Source organism: Anoplopoma fimbria, chromosome 9, assembly GCF_027596085.1.
Source record: "Anoplopoma fimbria isolate UVic2021 breed Golden Eagle Sablefish chromosome 9, Afim_UVic_2022, whole genome shotgun sequence".
In the NCBI taxonomy this organism is placed as follows: domain Eukaryota; kingdom Metazoa; phylum Chordata; class Actinopteri; order Perciformes; family Anoplopomatidae; genus Anoplopoma; species Anoplopoma fimbria.
This window is the reverse complement of record NC_072457.1, coordinates 7,073,040-7,088,053: the sequence shown is the minus strand read 5'-3', so window position 1 is coordinate 7,088,053 and position 15,014 is coordinate 7,073,040. Positions and strand designations below refer to the sequence as shown.

General features: G+C 45.4%; 1 protein-coding gene across 1 annotated transcript in view; it reads right to left on the bottom strand.

Annotated features, from left to right (window-relative positions):
* Positions 1-3,474: 3,474 nt before the first annotated feature.
* The window catches only part of grin2ab (glutamate receptor, ionotropic, N-methyl D-aspartate 2A, b), a 96,582-nt gene continuing 85,042 nt past the window's right edge, over positions 3,475-15,014 (bottom strand). Inside the window, 11 exon segments of the mRNA XM_054604685.1 lie at positions 3,475-3,860; positions 3,863-3,913; positions 3,916-4,475; positions 4,566-4,743; positions 4,746-4,763; positions 4,766-5,386; positions 5,727-5,910; positions 7,626-7,864; positions 9,700-9,887; positions 12,433-12,593; positions 13,219-13,448. Coding sequence (XP_054460660.1) covers positions 3,475-3,860; positions 3,863-3,913; positions 3,916-4,475; positions 4,566-4,743; positions 4,746-4,763; positions 4,766-5,386; positions 5,727-5,910; positions 7,626-7,864; positions 9,700-9,887; positions 12,433-12,593; positions 13,219-13,448 — 2,816 coding nt within the window.

The window sequence follows — 15,014 nt, the reverse complement described above, 5'->3', positions numbered from 1 at the left end:
CGGGTGGCTGGCGTTGTGCAGGAGCCAGCTTGGCGCCCTGGTGACATCGCAGGCCGGGTCCTTTAAGCATCCGGGGCTCCAGGTGGATGTGGTGCACTAACCAAGGGTGGAGGGAGACGTTGGTGCATGTAGCCTCAGTAGGTCAACTCAGGGAGAAACTCAGGTGTTGCAGCAAAATAGGTACCACCAGAAACACAAGCACGTCATGCAATTTAAATAAAAAAAAATAAGAATCCCAAAAAATCAAACAAAAGGTTGGTGTAAAAATCGGTGTGATGGTGGACGCACAGAACTCATTCCACATGCTCGCTGAACCAACAACAGTACAGACGCAACATGTGTTTGTGTGTGTGTGTGTGTGTGTGTGTGTGTGTGTGTGTGTGTGTGTGTGTGCTGTATTTGTGTTATATGAGTAAGAGCTGGGTCAAATGTTATGTGTGGGACGAAACCGAAGAGAGTACAGAAAAGTATACACACACACACACAAACACACACACACACACACACACACAAACAACCTCTTGTTACACATATCATCCACTGACTTATATAAATGCCTGCACGCTGTAAAACACACACACACACACACACACACACACACACACACACACACACACACACACACACACTCACGCACGCACACACACTCACGCACGCACACACACTCGCTCACACTCAGAGGTGAAACAGCACAGACTCGTAGTGGAAGAGAACTATGTGGGTGGGAGGGGGTTGGTATTAACCACACAGGCTGGACTATCATTATTCATTGAGTGTGATTCACATGAGAGACCCAGCTACGAGTTGCTAGTTAACCGGTGAGCCGACCAGGACGGTTAACTAGTCTGCTAACCAGGCAGTGAGGACTGTACAGTGAGGTCCCAACCAACAACACACCAGAAGGAAAAAAATAAATAATAAATCACACAAGAATCTAAAAAAACATGCCAGTCTTTTTTTTTTTTTTTTTGTCCTTTTAAAGAAGCAGAATAAAAAGCCACGTTGTTATTGAAATGAATTCAACACTTAATACCGTTCAAATCAAACAAATGATATCCGTTTTCTAACATTTAAAAACAAAGATTTTTTCTCTGTACAGAAGTATAATATTGCAACCTGATATTCTGCATATAACTCACACACCAAACCTGTAAGATTACCAAAAGAGGGGTTAGCGTTCAACGTTCAAAAAGGTGCGTTGTTTTGTTCAAACTGTCTTGCATTCTTTGCAGCCAATATTTATAGAGCTATGTGTGTGTGTGTGTGTGTGTGTGTGTGTGTGTGTGTGTGTATGTATGTGAGAGAGAGAGAGTAGAGAAGAGAAAGAGAGAGAATAGAGACAGACGCTCAGCTAATGGGATATCAAGTATTTTTTCCATCAAAATCTTTGTGCTCAAAAATCAATGCCCTTACTCAGTAGATTATGGATTTCTAGAACACTCATACACACATTGCCAGCTCGTTGAATGTGTGTGTGTGTGTGTGTGTGTGTGTGTGTGTGTGAGTGTTGCCTCCGTAACGAGTCACTTTGCAAACTCTCTGCTTCGCCATGTGACTCTCTCCGCTGAAACACAACGCTGTGTTCTCGCCAACAGAGAGCCACACAAGTACCAGCTACTCTGACGCTCGTCCAGGAGTATTCATTTGGTGAGTAAATCTGCAACAGTGATGCACTCAGCCTCTAAATTCACTACGGAAACATTGAAAAAAGGGCCTCGAGGTCTTTTGATCAACATAAAAACTTATTTAGAAAAAAAAAGGAATGTATCCTACGAGAGCCGGTGTTGAATTTTAGGATTTTGAACGACTACCGATATAAAGTGATTTCCAACAATATGTTGAGTTTTTAAAAAACACCACGACTGAACTTTATTCTTCTGATACTCAATCTACTCTATAATAGAAGGAAGCAGGGAAGGAGCGAAAAGACAAAGGAGTAATTAAGAGAGTAAATGAAAGCTGATGAAGGAGAGGATGAGCACTGTAAAAGTTAAGAAAATAAGAGAAAGATTAAGAGTTGTTGTTGTGTATACTGTGTGATGCTGTACCCATTTTCTAACACTTCTAAAACTTCTGACCTCACAATGGAAAAATCAACGGTGCCCTAAATCCCAATGTTAAAGAGAAATAAGAGAAAAAGAACACATCTATCCAGCGAATGATTGAGAATATTCATATTTTTCAGTACAAAAGTGTTTTTGGTCAAACGTCTGTGTTAGGTGGCAGGGTATAAAATCTACAAAGTGCACAGAGAGAAGCTATCTCGTAGCCTCGACACACACACCCGACCTAAAACTACGATCCTAAACTACTGCGTATGTGTGTGCGTGTATGTGCATATATATATTTATATGTGTGTATGCGTGTGTGTGTGTGTGTGCATATATGACCCTGTATAGGAGTTTAACTGTAACACAGGGCAGTAGGAAGCATGCAGTATGACCTGAAGGCTAGCTAAGAGAGGAAGCAAGGATGCTCTACTGTACGTCTCTAGATGTAGAAACACGAGAACACACACTCTCGTCCTGATAGGCTTTTTAACTGGCGGCCACTTTTTTGGAATGTTCAATCAACTGACATCAACAATAACAAACAGTCGGTAGTTTCTTACTATTCCCCCCCCACCTGTAGAAACAGACACAGTGTGTGCGTGTGTGTTCGAGTGTTTGTACATCTGCGGGCAGACGTGCGTCCCGACCAGCAGCCCGCCTCCCAGTCTAGTCTATCACAAAGATAGTGATATCCGTTCAAGTCGAGAGTTACTCTAGTGTAGTGTTCTACTCTTTAAGCCATGCTGGCAGTGCAGTTTGGAGGCTCAGACAACATACGGGTTGACTGTAGAAATCATAGTGCAACAGGAGAGTCCTGGAGAGGGGCTGAAATATGTGTGTGTGTTTGTGTGTGTGTGTGTGTAATCTCAGAAATAAAAGGGGCTTTTTTCTTTGAGTCCCTCTTCATCTCCAAGAGGCTGGGCTCGTCTTCCCAAACACACTGCTGTATCTCCCGTCAGATCCCACTGTTGGCGTTAGACTCCGTGTACAGTGTCCTTCTTATTCCGCCGGGGATTCGATCCGTCTTGTTGGACGTATTTGTCAGTTTTTGTGCCTCGTTGCCCACGGCTTGAGGCTAGCACACACACACACACACTGACACTGACACTAACACACACACACACGCTTTTCATCTTGTATAGTGCCTCCAGGTGTCCCCGTGGCCCTAACTCTGTCCTGTAGAAGGTGTGATAAAGAAACAACCATTTATTTACCCAGCATCCCCATCAACCTTAAAGTCCAGAGCAGACCTCCTCATCTTTTCCCCTGTGTGTGTGTGTGTGTGTGTGTGTGTGTGTGTGTGTGTTTCTGTGTATGTGCTTAGAATCAGAGCAGCCTGGTTCCGGTCTCACACACACACCTCTGTCTGGCATGCGTGTGTGTTAGTGTGTTTCAGGGAGAGTACGCGTGTTGCATGCGACTCTCAGACGTCGGACTCGATGCTGGGCATGCGGCGGTAGAGGCGGGGCCTGTTGCCGCCGGCGCTCGAGGCCCGCGGCGCTGTCACATAGCTCATTGGCTGAGAGCCGGCGGGTGGGACCATGTAGGCCACCACAGGGGGCTCCTGCTGAGGGTAGAACACCTGTTGGTCGACAAGGCCGGCGTGCTGGTTGTTGTGATGGCCGCCATGGTTACCGAGGGTAAGCGACAGCGGCATTCGCTGCTTATAGAGCTCGTGGGCGGAACTTCTCTGCGGCATGCGTGTGACAGACTGGGGGGAGGGGTCTCGTTGTGTTGTGCCAGGAGCCGACTGGAGGAAAGGGTTGTGAGAAGGCCGATCAGGGAAGAGACTCTTGGAGCGCCGGGGAGGGGCATAGGGGCGTCCAGGCTGTGGTGGTGCGAGGGCGACGGGGACGGGGGCTGCGGCTGCTGTACGGACGATCGGAGCGCATCGTGAGGACATTAGCATACGCCCCCTCGTCGAGGGTCAGCTCCCGCTCCCTATCTCTGTCGGGCAGGCTCAGCCCCCGCAGGTGGGTGTGCAGCTGCGACTGCCGCTCGGGAACGCCGTCCGGAAGCACGTTCTCATAGGAGTGCTGACGACTCAGCTGCAGGTGCTGGGCCGGCGAGGAGGAGGGCAGAGGCGACGGGGAGGAAGGGGAGGGCTCGAAGTGGCTGACCAGCCCGTCCCCTTCGCCCACCAGGCCCAGCTCGCTCTGGGGAAGGAAGTGTGTAAACATGTCCCCGCCGTGTGGGTGGGCGTGTGTGTGGGAGTAGTGCGAGTGCAGGTGATCCTCGCTGATGTTGTACAGGTTCCCCAGGTGGGCGCAGGCGTCGCAGCGGGCCTGTGGCGAGCGCACGGTGTAGAGGCCGGAGTAGCCGGTCAGCTTGGTGAGGCAGGAGCGACAGTGGCCGGGCCTGACGCTCTGTGACCCCTGACCTGCACCCGGAGTGTCGAATGAACCTCCGGCTTTGTCCTTCGCGCTGCAGGGAAGAGAGGACGACACCGATTAATCACACAAAGACAGAAAAAAAACTATACAAAGCGCTTGAAACATGGTCAGGGCGTCATACCTGCTGTGTGTGTAGGTGCTGTACTTCTTGTCCTTCAGGGAGTGCAGGTCGGCCTCCGCGCTGTGACTGTGGTGCAGCAGGCTGGCACTCAGCTGCAAAATGGGCGCGTCCACCTGGTGGGAGAGCGTGTGAGTGTGCGAGTATGTGCTGTCGGGTGGAAACAGGTCAGGGGGTAAACGTGGTCGTCGCCTCCCCCTGGCTGTCCCGCTGGTAGGGCGGAGCGGACTGGAGACTGGCCTGGTCTGAGTCAATGGAGTAGATCTTGGATCCTCCGCCCCCAACTACCCCTCCTCCTCCTCCTCCTCCTCCTCCTCCCTCCTCCCCCCTCTTCCTCAGCTGATTGATGGGCTTGAATCCGCCCCTCGCCGCCGCAATGGAGTCAGAATCTTTGTGTGATGGCGGCCGGCTGGAGCACTCTGAGATGTCAGAATGCGGCGGCGGCTCTTCAGGCAGGTAGCGCTGGCTCTTCATTGTTGGGGGTCCGGGTCCAGATGAGGGGACGGGGCTTGGGCCCGGCGATACGACAGTGGGCTGAGTCTTCAGTGTCTCCACGCTTTTCTTCCACAGGGCTCGGGGTTTGGAGCCCTGCGGCACAGCGGCGAGGGCCGACCCGGTGAGGCGGGTCTTGCCGTTGTCGTTGGTGATTGACAGCTGGGGCTTGTTGGGGCTGGTCTGAAGAGGGGTGGCTTTCTGCTGCACGGGGAACGGCGCGGCATTGTTCAGGAGGTTTTTGTGTCGCCCGGACAATGACAAGAAGCTGTGCGGACCAGCAGCGTTGCTATAGAGACCAGGACCCTTCGGGGGCAGACCGAGTGAGTTACCTAGGAGACAAGGAGAGATGCACCTCAGACAGCAGGTACAATAGACGATTTGGATGGATGCACAGCCTGATCCATTATCTACTGCCCTGGCACGCTGTGTGTGCCACCTTAAGTGTTTCTAATCACGAGGCGAGCTTATACATGACAGTCAATGAGATTACAGTCTGGAGTCCACAACAAGGTGAGAGGAGTCACCTTTAGATCTGCATAAGTACACCGTATAGAAAGGGCAGGGTGACCTCTGTGCGTGTTTGCCTGCTCTGCCTGGAGGTTAATATATACAATATAAATACAGTGTACAATATACTCTGTAAGGTGTACTGTGTGTGAGTTAAAGTACCTTTCCCCGACATCACATCCAGGATGTTGGGCTGCAGAAGGACAGTGTTGCGTTTGGGAGAAGACAAGGCCATGGACTTGGCAGACTTGAGCAGATGCAGCATGTTGGCTTGAGGACTGAAGTCCAGCTCAGGATTCTTTTTCTTCATGTCTATATGAACGCCATGGATACAGCTCCATATACCCTGAGAGGAGAGGAAACAAAATAGGAAGAATAAAAAACGAGAGTAGAGGGGAGGCAGAGGGGAGAGAGATCAGGGAGATAATAAAGGTTTATATCCCAACCCAATGACTTTACAAGAAAGAACTTCAAACATGAACAAGACTAATTTCCATGCCCGGTAAATTAAAGAAGACCTCTGCATCCCAAACTTTAACCTCGTTTTGTTTTGTAATGTGGCTAAAAGAGATAATCGCCACTTTTTTAGATGAACTGCTCTCAGAGGCGCCTACAAAATTAAATTTAGGTGATTATGTCACTGGAAGGGGCCTTTGAGTGCAAGGAGATGTTCTTCCTGAAGCCACTTAACCTCCAGAATCGCTGCTCCGAGCGGCATGCCCACACCGAGAGAAGGAAAGACACACACACACACACACACACACACACACACACACACACACACACACACACACACACACACACACTTCCACACATACAGACATCGCACCCTTTTTGTAAAACATTTAATGTGTGAAATGCTGCTCGTCTGGAATAAAAGCCCTGCCTCACACAGAGACATGACATATGAATAATGAAAGAATGGCATATTTAGGTCTGTGTGTGTGTGTGTGTGTGTGTGTGTGTGTGAATGTGCGTCTGTCTGTCTGTCTGCCCATGTGGTCAACTCCGTCCATCCACTCGCTCCTCCTGTATATGTGTTACCATTTTTTACTTTTTTAGACCAGACTCCTGTATGTGTGTGTGTGTGTGTGTGTGTGTGTGTGTGTGTGTGTGTGTGTGTGTGTGTGTGTGTGTGTGTGTGTGTGTTGTGTGTGTGTTTTGTGTGTGGGTGAGTGAGAGATATGAGAGCTTTGTGTAGAGTGTGTCTATATGAGAGTGTGTGTTCACATCATCCTTTTTTTGTTTGATTCCTCTATCCTACCGTCCATATGCACAGCAGTTAGTTCATCTCTTCCTCAGTTGGGCCATATAATCACACTTTCCCTCTATTTCCTCTTTTATCACATACAGTACATACCCAGACTTAATGTTAACAGTAACTATTGTGTGTTTCTCAGACTTATGATGGTCCACAGATTAGTTTTTTTCTCTTTGCTGAAACAATCATGTTTCAGGCTACAAGTCATTTTTGTGCGTTCCTGTTTGCATTCCACTGCATCTGAAGAACCATGGTTGGGCAAATTTGGGCTTTGTTTGAGATGCGACTGACAACAGAAAAAAAAACTATTTTTCTTGTAATTTACTGTGTTTGAATTGCCTTTGTTAAACACCACAAAGGCTGCCTTCAGAGTCGCAATAACTCGCCGGGTTTTTTCTTGTTATTTCTCTGCTTTCAGTTTGAAACCGCATTAAGACAATTTGCAAATAAAGTTAAGCTTCGTTTTGCTTGCTCTGTCTCTGTGTTTATAGCCCGCTCTCTCTGTATTTCAGACTCTTTAAGAGTAGTCTGCAAGTCGCCTTCACTGTTTAAACATCAATAACATTACAAGAAATTCACATCCCGAGTCCTGGTATTGATATTGCAATAAGTGCTTTCTCGCAGTCTCAATCAATGCTGTTCATCAGTTGTTGCACTCTCGGGGATGCTGTTTGATCAGTAAGTCATGTTCAGCACTGAAAATTCTCACGGCAACATCTTAAATACAACCTCAGAGGCAGAAGGACCAAAAACTGGTTCATGTTCCTGCAGTGGCAATAGATACATTTCCTTATCCTCACCCTGCTGATGGTGAAGAGCAGACCCGGCCTCCCAGTGCAGACGCCAGTGAAGCAGTATCTCAGCCTCCAGTAGAAAAGGTGTTCAGAGATGAACGTGAGGATGGAGAGGCCCATGGCGGTGGCCAGCATGTAGAAAACACCCGCCATGTTGTCTACGTCAAGCTGACTGGACATCACCTCGTTCTTCTCGTTGTGGCAGATCCCAGTCAGCCACTGCGCCTCCAGCTCCTCCATCTCACCTGTTGGAAAGTTCAGGTTCAAGACCTTTATTTGTTTACGAGGAGGCAATCGGTTTTGTAGCAGAAGCAAAAACAACACAGGGTGAGACACACAAGATAAACAACACACATACATAACCACAAGATAAAAACATAAATACAGGAGTAAAAAAACGAAATTGCAATATAGTAAGTGAAAAGAACAGGAATGGTTGGAGATTTGCTGATACCGCCTGTACTCTGCAGAGTTCAGCAGTGAAACGTAGGGTATGATAGAGAATGTATATCTTAAACCTAAACTCTAAGTGCAGGGGTGTGTACTGTCAGATATAATGACTTCTGTTTTCTTTAACAGATGTTTGTTGAACAGTTAAGATGGACATTTCTGCTCAGCGCCAATGATTTTGCTGCTGACTTTCATTACCTTTGTTAATGAGTTTTTCTGTTTGAGGGATGCATACCAGCTGGAGGCAAAGGTGGAAACTGACTCAATAAAATATTTATGAAACCGTGTCATCGGGGATCTGTCAACCTGGAACTCGGCTAGCTTCTTCAGATGATAAAAGACGCTGCTGCTGCTTTTCTCACTCTGCATTTCTGTGGTCAAAGTATTGTCACTTATGATGCAAAAATACTTGTTTAAACTATCGCAACCTCTCAATCTTGTCCGGTAATTAAAGTGTTTGAAGGAGATTGGTGGTACAGCTGGAATCAATGCACATGTCATTGGTGTAAATAATATATGAGACAGGACGCAGCCTTGGAGGGAGCCAGCTGATGTTAAAGACAGTCCAGATAGAAGTTAATTTATTCTCACTCTCTCAGTCCCGTTAGTGAGGAAGTCCAAAATCCATCCCACATCGTTTGAGTCCAATCCAAAGCACTCTAAGTTTCTACACCAGCAGGTGGGGGTGTATAGTGTTGAAGGCAGAAAATAAGTCTGCAAACAACAATCTAGCATGGTTTTTACTACCCTTTAAGTGCTTGTATATGGAGTTAAGTAGAATTTTATCGCTTTGGATAAAAGCGTCTGCTAAATGACTGTAATGTAATGTAATGTAATCATAGAAGCGTTCTGCAACACCTGTTGGTTTGTTATGCAAATTGTATTGGATGAAGGAGATGTTCAGTCCTGCCCAATAGCTCTGTGGAAGTGAAAGTTTAAGATGGCTGCAGGTAGGGGATGAAGGAGAAGGAATAAAACGAGGTCGATAGAGAGAGAGGGAATGAATGATAGAGAGAATAAAACAGGTGTGGTGGGAAAAAGGCCGTATCATTACGAGGAAAGATGGAGGGGAGAAGGGAGAAGGTGCAAGAAGTGAAGTGGTAAATAGATCGTAATGGAAAGGAGATAGGAGGTGGAGTGAAAAAAAAGGGTTGTAGGAGGAGGGAGAAGAATTGATAGTGATGGAGTGATAAGGAAAGATGGGAGGAATTATTATGAGATCGAGTGTGTTTGTGTGTCGCATGCGTACACGGGTGTTTGCCCTGAATAAAAAGGCCGGGTGTGAAGCAAAGTGCTTTCAGTGGTTTCAGCAGTTTGGTTTCTGTCTGGCTCGTTCTCTTTCCTCCATTCGCACCAGCTCACAGCTTATTATACAGAACAATCTGGAGGAGTAAACATAACAGGACATGGTGGACACACACACATGCGCACACACACACATGGTGTAATGATGATGAAATGGTGTGTTAAGACTAGCCCCTGATAGCTCTCTGAGAGAGGGAGGGGGAGGAGGGAGAGATGAGCAATGGTACAGCGGTTATGACTATAAAAGCCTTGATCATCTGAGAAACTTAAACTCAAACGTGTGTGACTGAGGTGGTGCAGAATGTGGATGCGTGCGAGCGCTCACCATCTCCTATGATTCCCAGTATGGCCAGATCAACCAGGCGTTTCCAGTAGGATCCTTTCTGCAGGGCGATACCGTAACCTGTGGTGGCGAAGATGTAACCGCTGCCGATGGTGACCAGCTTACAGCCGTCGTCTCGGCCCGCCATGTAGTTCAGCACCGCGGCGTCGTAAATGAAAGCATCCAGCTTTCTGTAAGAGAAGCACACGATCTGGATTTACTATCTAGAACCAGGGTAAATCTGAGGGGTTATGACATCATGAATATAAAACGGAAGCACTTTAAAATAACATATTTCTGCAACATAAATTTAGGTTTATTGCACTTTCAATTTTCTGATGTACTGAATATTTTGCCTACAGTATTCAGGCCTCTCAAAACTATTCAGTTAAAGCAAAGAACTGCTTGCAATGTATAAACAGACCCAACCTGTGACAAGTGATCTCAGAGTAGACATTGGTCTGCTTTTTAAGGAATAGATTGATATTTTGGGATGTCACTTTCTTGCCGAGCGATACGGGAATATTCGTTTAAATATGAAGCCGAGAAATAGTCCTGCACAAGGACGGTCTTAAACAAATAGTTTCGGGAAATATGCCTATTTGCTTTCTTATTTAGAGTTACATGAGAAGATTGTTCTATTGTCTGTCTGTCAAATGTGAATCTAAAGCCAGGAGACAGTTAGCTTAGCATACAAACCACATTGAGCCCTTTTTACACTTTTTTTGTTAAACTGATTAAACAAATTAGATAAAACATGTTAAAGGTGCAAAATTCCAAATTGAGAGCATATCTATGATTGAGGGATTGCCTCCACACGGCTCTCAACATGGCGGCGGCTGAGCTGTAGTCTGGCAGCTGATGTTGCTAACAGTGCAAACAATGGCAACAGTGCTGATAGAGCTTATAGCATTAATCTGGCAGGGAATCGGATGGTAGGGGTTGATTACATTACATTACATTACAGTCATTTAGCAGACGCTTTTATCCAAAGCGACTTACAATCAGTAGTATATTACATATCATTCACCCATTCACACACTGATGACAGGCTACCATGCAAGATGCCACCATCAGACTCTAACTAACATTCACAACATTCCAATCGCCGATGGCAAGCCTTCAGGAGCAACTTGGGGTTAAGTGTCTTGCCCAAGGACACATCGACTGCCGAAGCCGGGTATCGAACCACCGACCCTCTGATTGGAGAACTACCTTGCTCTCCACTACGCCACAGCCGCCCGGGTTGACTCAATGACGCCGTTTTTATAAAAGCGTAATAATTCCATTCCCAAATTAACAACAACCACAATGTTTTTGGGCTTTGTCTTCATGGATTTAAGAAGATAATTTGAGATTTGATCCACCAGGCTTGAATCTTAAAGACCACAATAATTCTACTGAGCCTAACGTACATAGTGTGTTGTGCCAGTAACAACGTTACTCAGATCCATAAACAAACCAGTTGGATTACTCACAACGCTGTGTTTCCTCGTAGCTGAATTTCTCACACTGATCAGATTTGGACTGTGACTGAGCGTACTGTCCGGTGTGTGCTGTGAAATATCACCCGCATGAGGATGTCTTTGTTCGTACTGAGCTATAATCTTTTAGTCGCAAGTTTTCTCATTATTCTGACATGACAAGCTGAATTCAAACTAAGGGGCCACAATTTGTATCTGACACGACATTCCCCCTATGTGGGCTCCATACATCTGAGCTCAGCAGAAACAGAAACGTGATGTATGACCGTTGAATGAAACAACCGATATCACAACCCTATAGAGAATCAGAACCGCTTTTATAATTCTTTAATCAGCAAAAAAATGAAAGTTTTATACAACCCTATGAATACACCCTGCTGATAATCAATCCCCCCCGGGGCTCTCCATGTTAGAGATGTATAAATATTAAACACTCTGGATTAAACTGTTCACCAAAGGGCATATGTTAAACGCAGTCATTGAGTATCTGTTGTTGCAAAACCGCACAGAATTTCATTCATTTAATTCCGTACAGCTTTTAAAAATGATACACTGTAGATTCATTAAAGAATATACAATTTTGAACGTGTCACAGCCTTTTGCATGACTTTCACAAGAACTCGCGTTAACATTTTTTTTTGTTAATTTTCCACAAGCAATTTTTGCTGAAGAATTAAATTAAAGAGTGATGATTCCGCTGAACACATTAATTATACAGTTGTGATGTTATATAAACAAAGCCTAATATACTGGGTATGATAAACAAACCCTCTATATTTGATATTCAGTATCAATGACGTTATTGCAGAGAGGCTGCAAGTAAAATCATATTTGGAGAAAATACCCAAAAGATCAAAGCACACAAAACTAATGAACAAATAAAAGCAGTGCAGCCGTCCTTCCATTAGTGTTTGTTTAGGAGGGAGAATAAAGGTAGCAAACTCCAGAACAAATTACACTCTCCCTGTTTTGGCAGCTCCCTCTTCCCAGCAGCAACTAGTCTCAATAATGAGCACTTGCAGGCAGCATCTGCTTTTTTACTGTCAGTGACACAAACACTGAGCACATTCTGCAGCATTTTAGCATGGAGCTAGTGCTGAGCCCCACGGGGCCCTTCTGTGTGATGCAACGTCTTTTTTTCCCGTTCGTTCTCACATGTTCTTATGCATACAAGCTGTCTGCAAACAGAATAAGCCTTCCAGCTAAAATAAATCTCAACTTGACACGAGTTGACTTGACAAGTTTACAGTACCCAGTCTTGAGGGTGACCAGCGCGTCCACGACGCCAGTCTGATGGTATTTGGTCATGTACTGATGCATATCGGGATAGTTCTTCCTGATGTTGCGCTCGGTGCTGCCGTTAGGGACCGTCCCAAAGCGAAACGGAGGGGAATAGGAGTACGGACTCTGGAACTGCAGGGAGAGAAATAAGGGGAGAGAAAAAGAGAGACAAATTGTTAAAAGAGGGAATTGACAGGAGGAGACAGGAGCACAAAAGAAGAAAAAAACAAAAGAAGCTAAAAGACAAAACGCAGAACAGAGTGACGGCAAGAAGTATGAGAAAGAGGAGCGGAGGAAAGCGCGGGAGGGAGGGAGCAAAAGTGTTGAAGTGGAGGAGAGTCAGACAGGAGGAAGAGGAGGAGGAAGGAGAGTGACAATAAGAGACGGAGGAGAAAGGAGTGGACTAATCAGTCATCATCATTGTGTGTCCAGTCTAGTGTAAGCCTGGCTGAGGTTCTGCTGACACTGCCAGCCTCTGCAAACTACACACACATCCAAGCACAAACACACACGCACCAGCTTTGATCTATACAGCTGTATGTGTGTGTGTGTGTGTGTGTGCCCATTGGTCTGCTGCGCTGGCAGTGTTAGCATGGTGACAGCTAGGGCCAGAGGGTTTGGGCTGTTGAAGCCCAAGGGCACTCCCTGGAGAGTCCTGTCTGGCCGCAGGGCTGGCATCCATTACAAGAGCAACCCTGACTGTGAATGTGTTTAGTTTTCTGTGTGTGTGTGTGTTTCCATATGGGTGTAAACGCACCTTCTTGTCAGACAGTCCAGTGACTTGGTCAACGAACTCTTCCTGGATCATGAAGGCAGCCAGGTTGGCAGTGTAGGAGGCCAGGAAGATGACGGCGAAGAAGGCCCACACTGACACAATGAACTTACTCGTGGTGCCCTTTGGGTTCTGCACCGGCACAGAGTTGTTGAACACCAGACCCCAGAGCAGCCATATGGCCTTACCGATGGTGAATGATGGACCGTGTGGGTCTGAGGGAGAGAGGCAGAGGAGCAGAGGGGGTAAATAAATATGAGAAAGTGTGAAAAAGACTGCTGCTGTAAATGAAGGTAAAGGAGTATGAAACATACAGTTTTTCGGCTGATTGTATGAGGCTGATGTTTTGGTTAAAAAACAGCAGGTCATGTAATAACATAACATAATATAAGTTCTTATGTTTTCCCTTTAGATTGATGCCTTACTGTTGGAGCAGCAGCGGGAAGAAAAGCTGAAAAGTATCATTCCAGAGGTTATTATTCTTGCAAATCATCATAAATCATCGTCGTTTTAACTACAGAAGACCTTCTAAAAAGACAGAGTTTTATGATCTAGTTTGAGGGCATCATGTTTCCTTCAAAGGGGTGACATTGTAAATATCAAATATAATGAGACAGTATTATTGGCTTTTATTAATGCCTACAGCTCACAAATTTTGCAACAGTAATATTTTCACCACAGCCATTTTCTTTGGTTTACGAGCTTGATTAATGGGTGCAGACTGAAAATTATTTTGGCCAACTGACCTTTAATTTTAGCAAGTCAAAGCCACCAACGACCATTGTGTAGTGAGTAAACCCCTGAATGAGTGGATCTAAAAGGATGCTTTTCAGACTAATATCTTACAGAGAGAAAAAAAAAAAGTACTTTCAGATTCAGCCCTGTTACTCTGATGCAGTAATTTGCACCTGAAACAACCACAAACCACAAGTCAACACATTCTCCCGTCATTAATATTGACTTGAACTTAAAAATCAACATGACAGTTTATTTCAAAGTGGGCCCTGATTGGGTGATATGCCCCACTGCGACACAGCAAAGAGATTAAAGAGAATAAATACATAAAAAACGCTATTCAATCTCATACCAACCCAAATCTGTACAGTACATATTGAGCAAAAGCCAGCAGCTGGTTGGCTTAGCTAAGCAGTCGGGAAAGGTTGGCAAACTCACAGTGACAATAGGACAGGAAGTTTCTGCTCCCAGCTAACAAAATGTCTGGCACATTCCCCAACATGTTGTTTTTACTCTTCAGCTTTTGTACAGATTAAACAAATCAGATATAACATGTTAATTAGTGAGCTTTAGAGTTGCTGTCAGATGGATTTTGTTATCTCTGGACGGAGCCACGCTAGCTTGTTCCACCTGTTTCCAGTCTTTGTGCTAAGCTGCGACGCTCCGGCTTCAGACACGAGAGAGTGGTATCAATCTTCTCATCTAAGTCTCATCAAGAAATCCAATAAATGCATTTCCCACAGTGTGGAGCTTTATCTTTTAAAGACACACTGTTGTCCTCGAGGGGAAAATATAGTTTTAGTCTAATCTATTTAAGTTTGTAGTTGGAAGTTATTGTTCAATCAGTGTGTGAGATGAAAAAATAGAAAACTAAACACATGTTCAGTGTGCTAAAAGAAAAAAAAAAAATCATATAAAAAAGAAATAATTTATTTGAAACACCTGCATCGGCCTTTAGGTCATTTAGTTGTTAAATTAATCTCAAATCCAATTTTTCAGATCACAACATAAATCATCAAATCATAGCCAGCGGGGCAGCTCCAGGT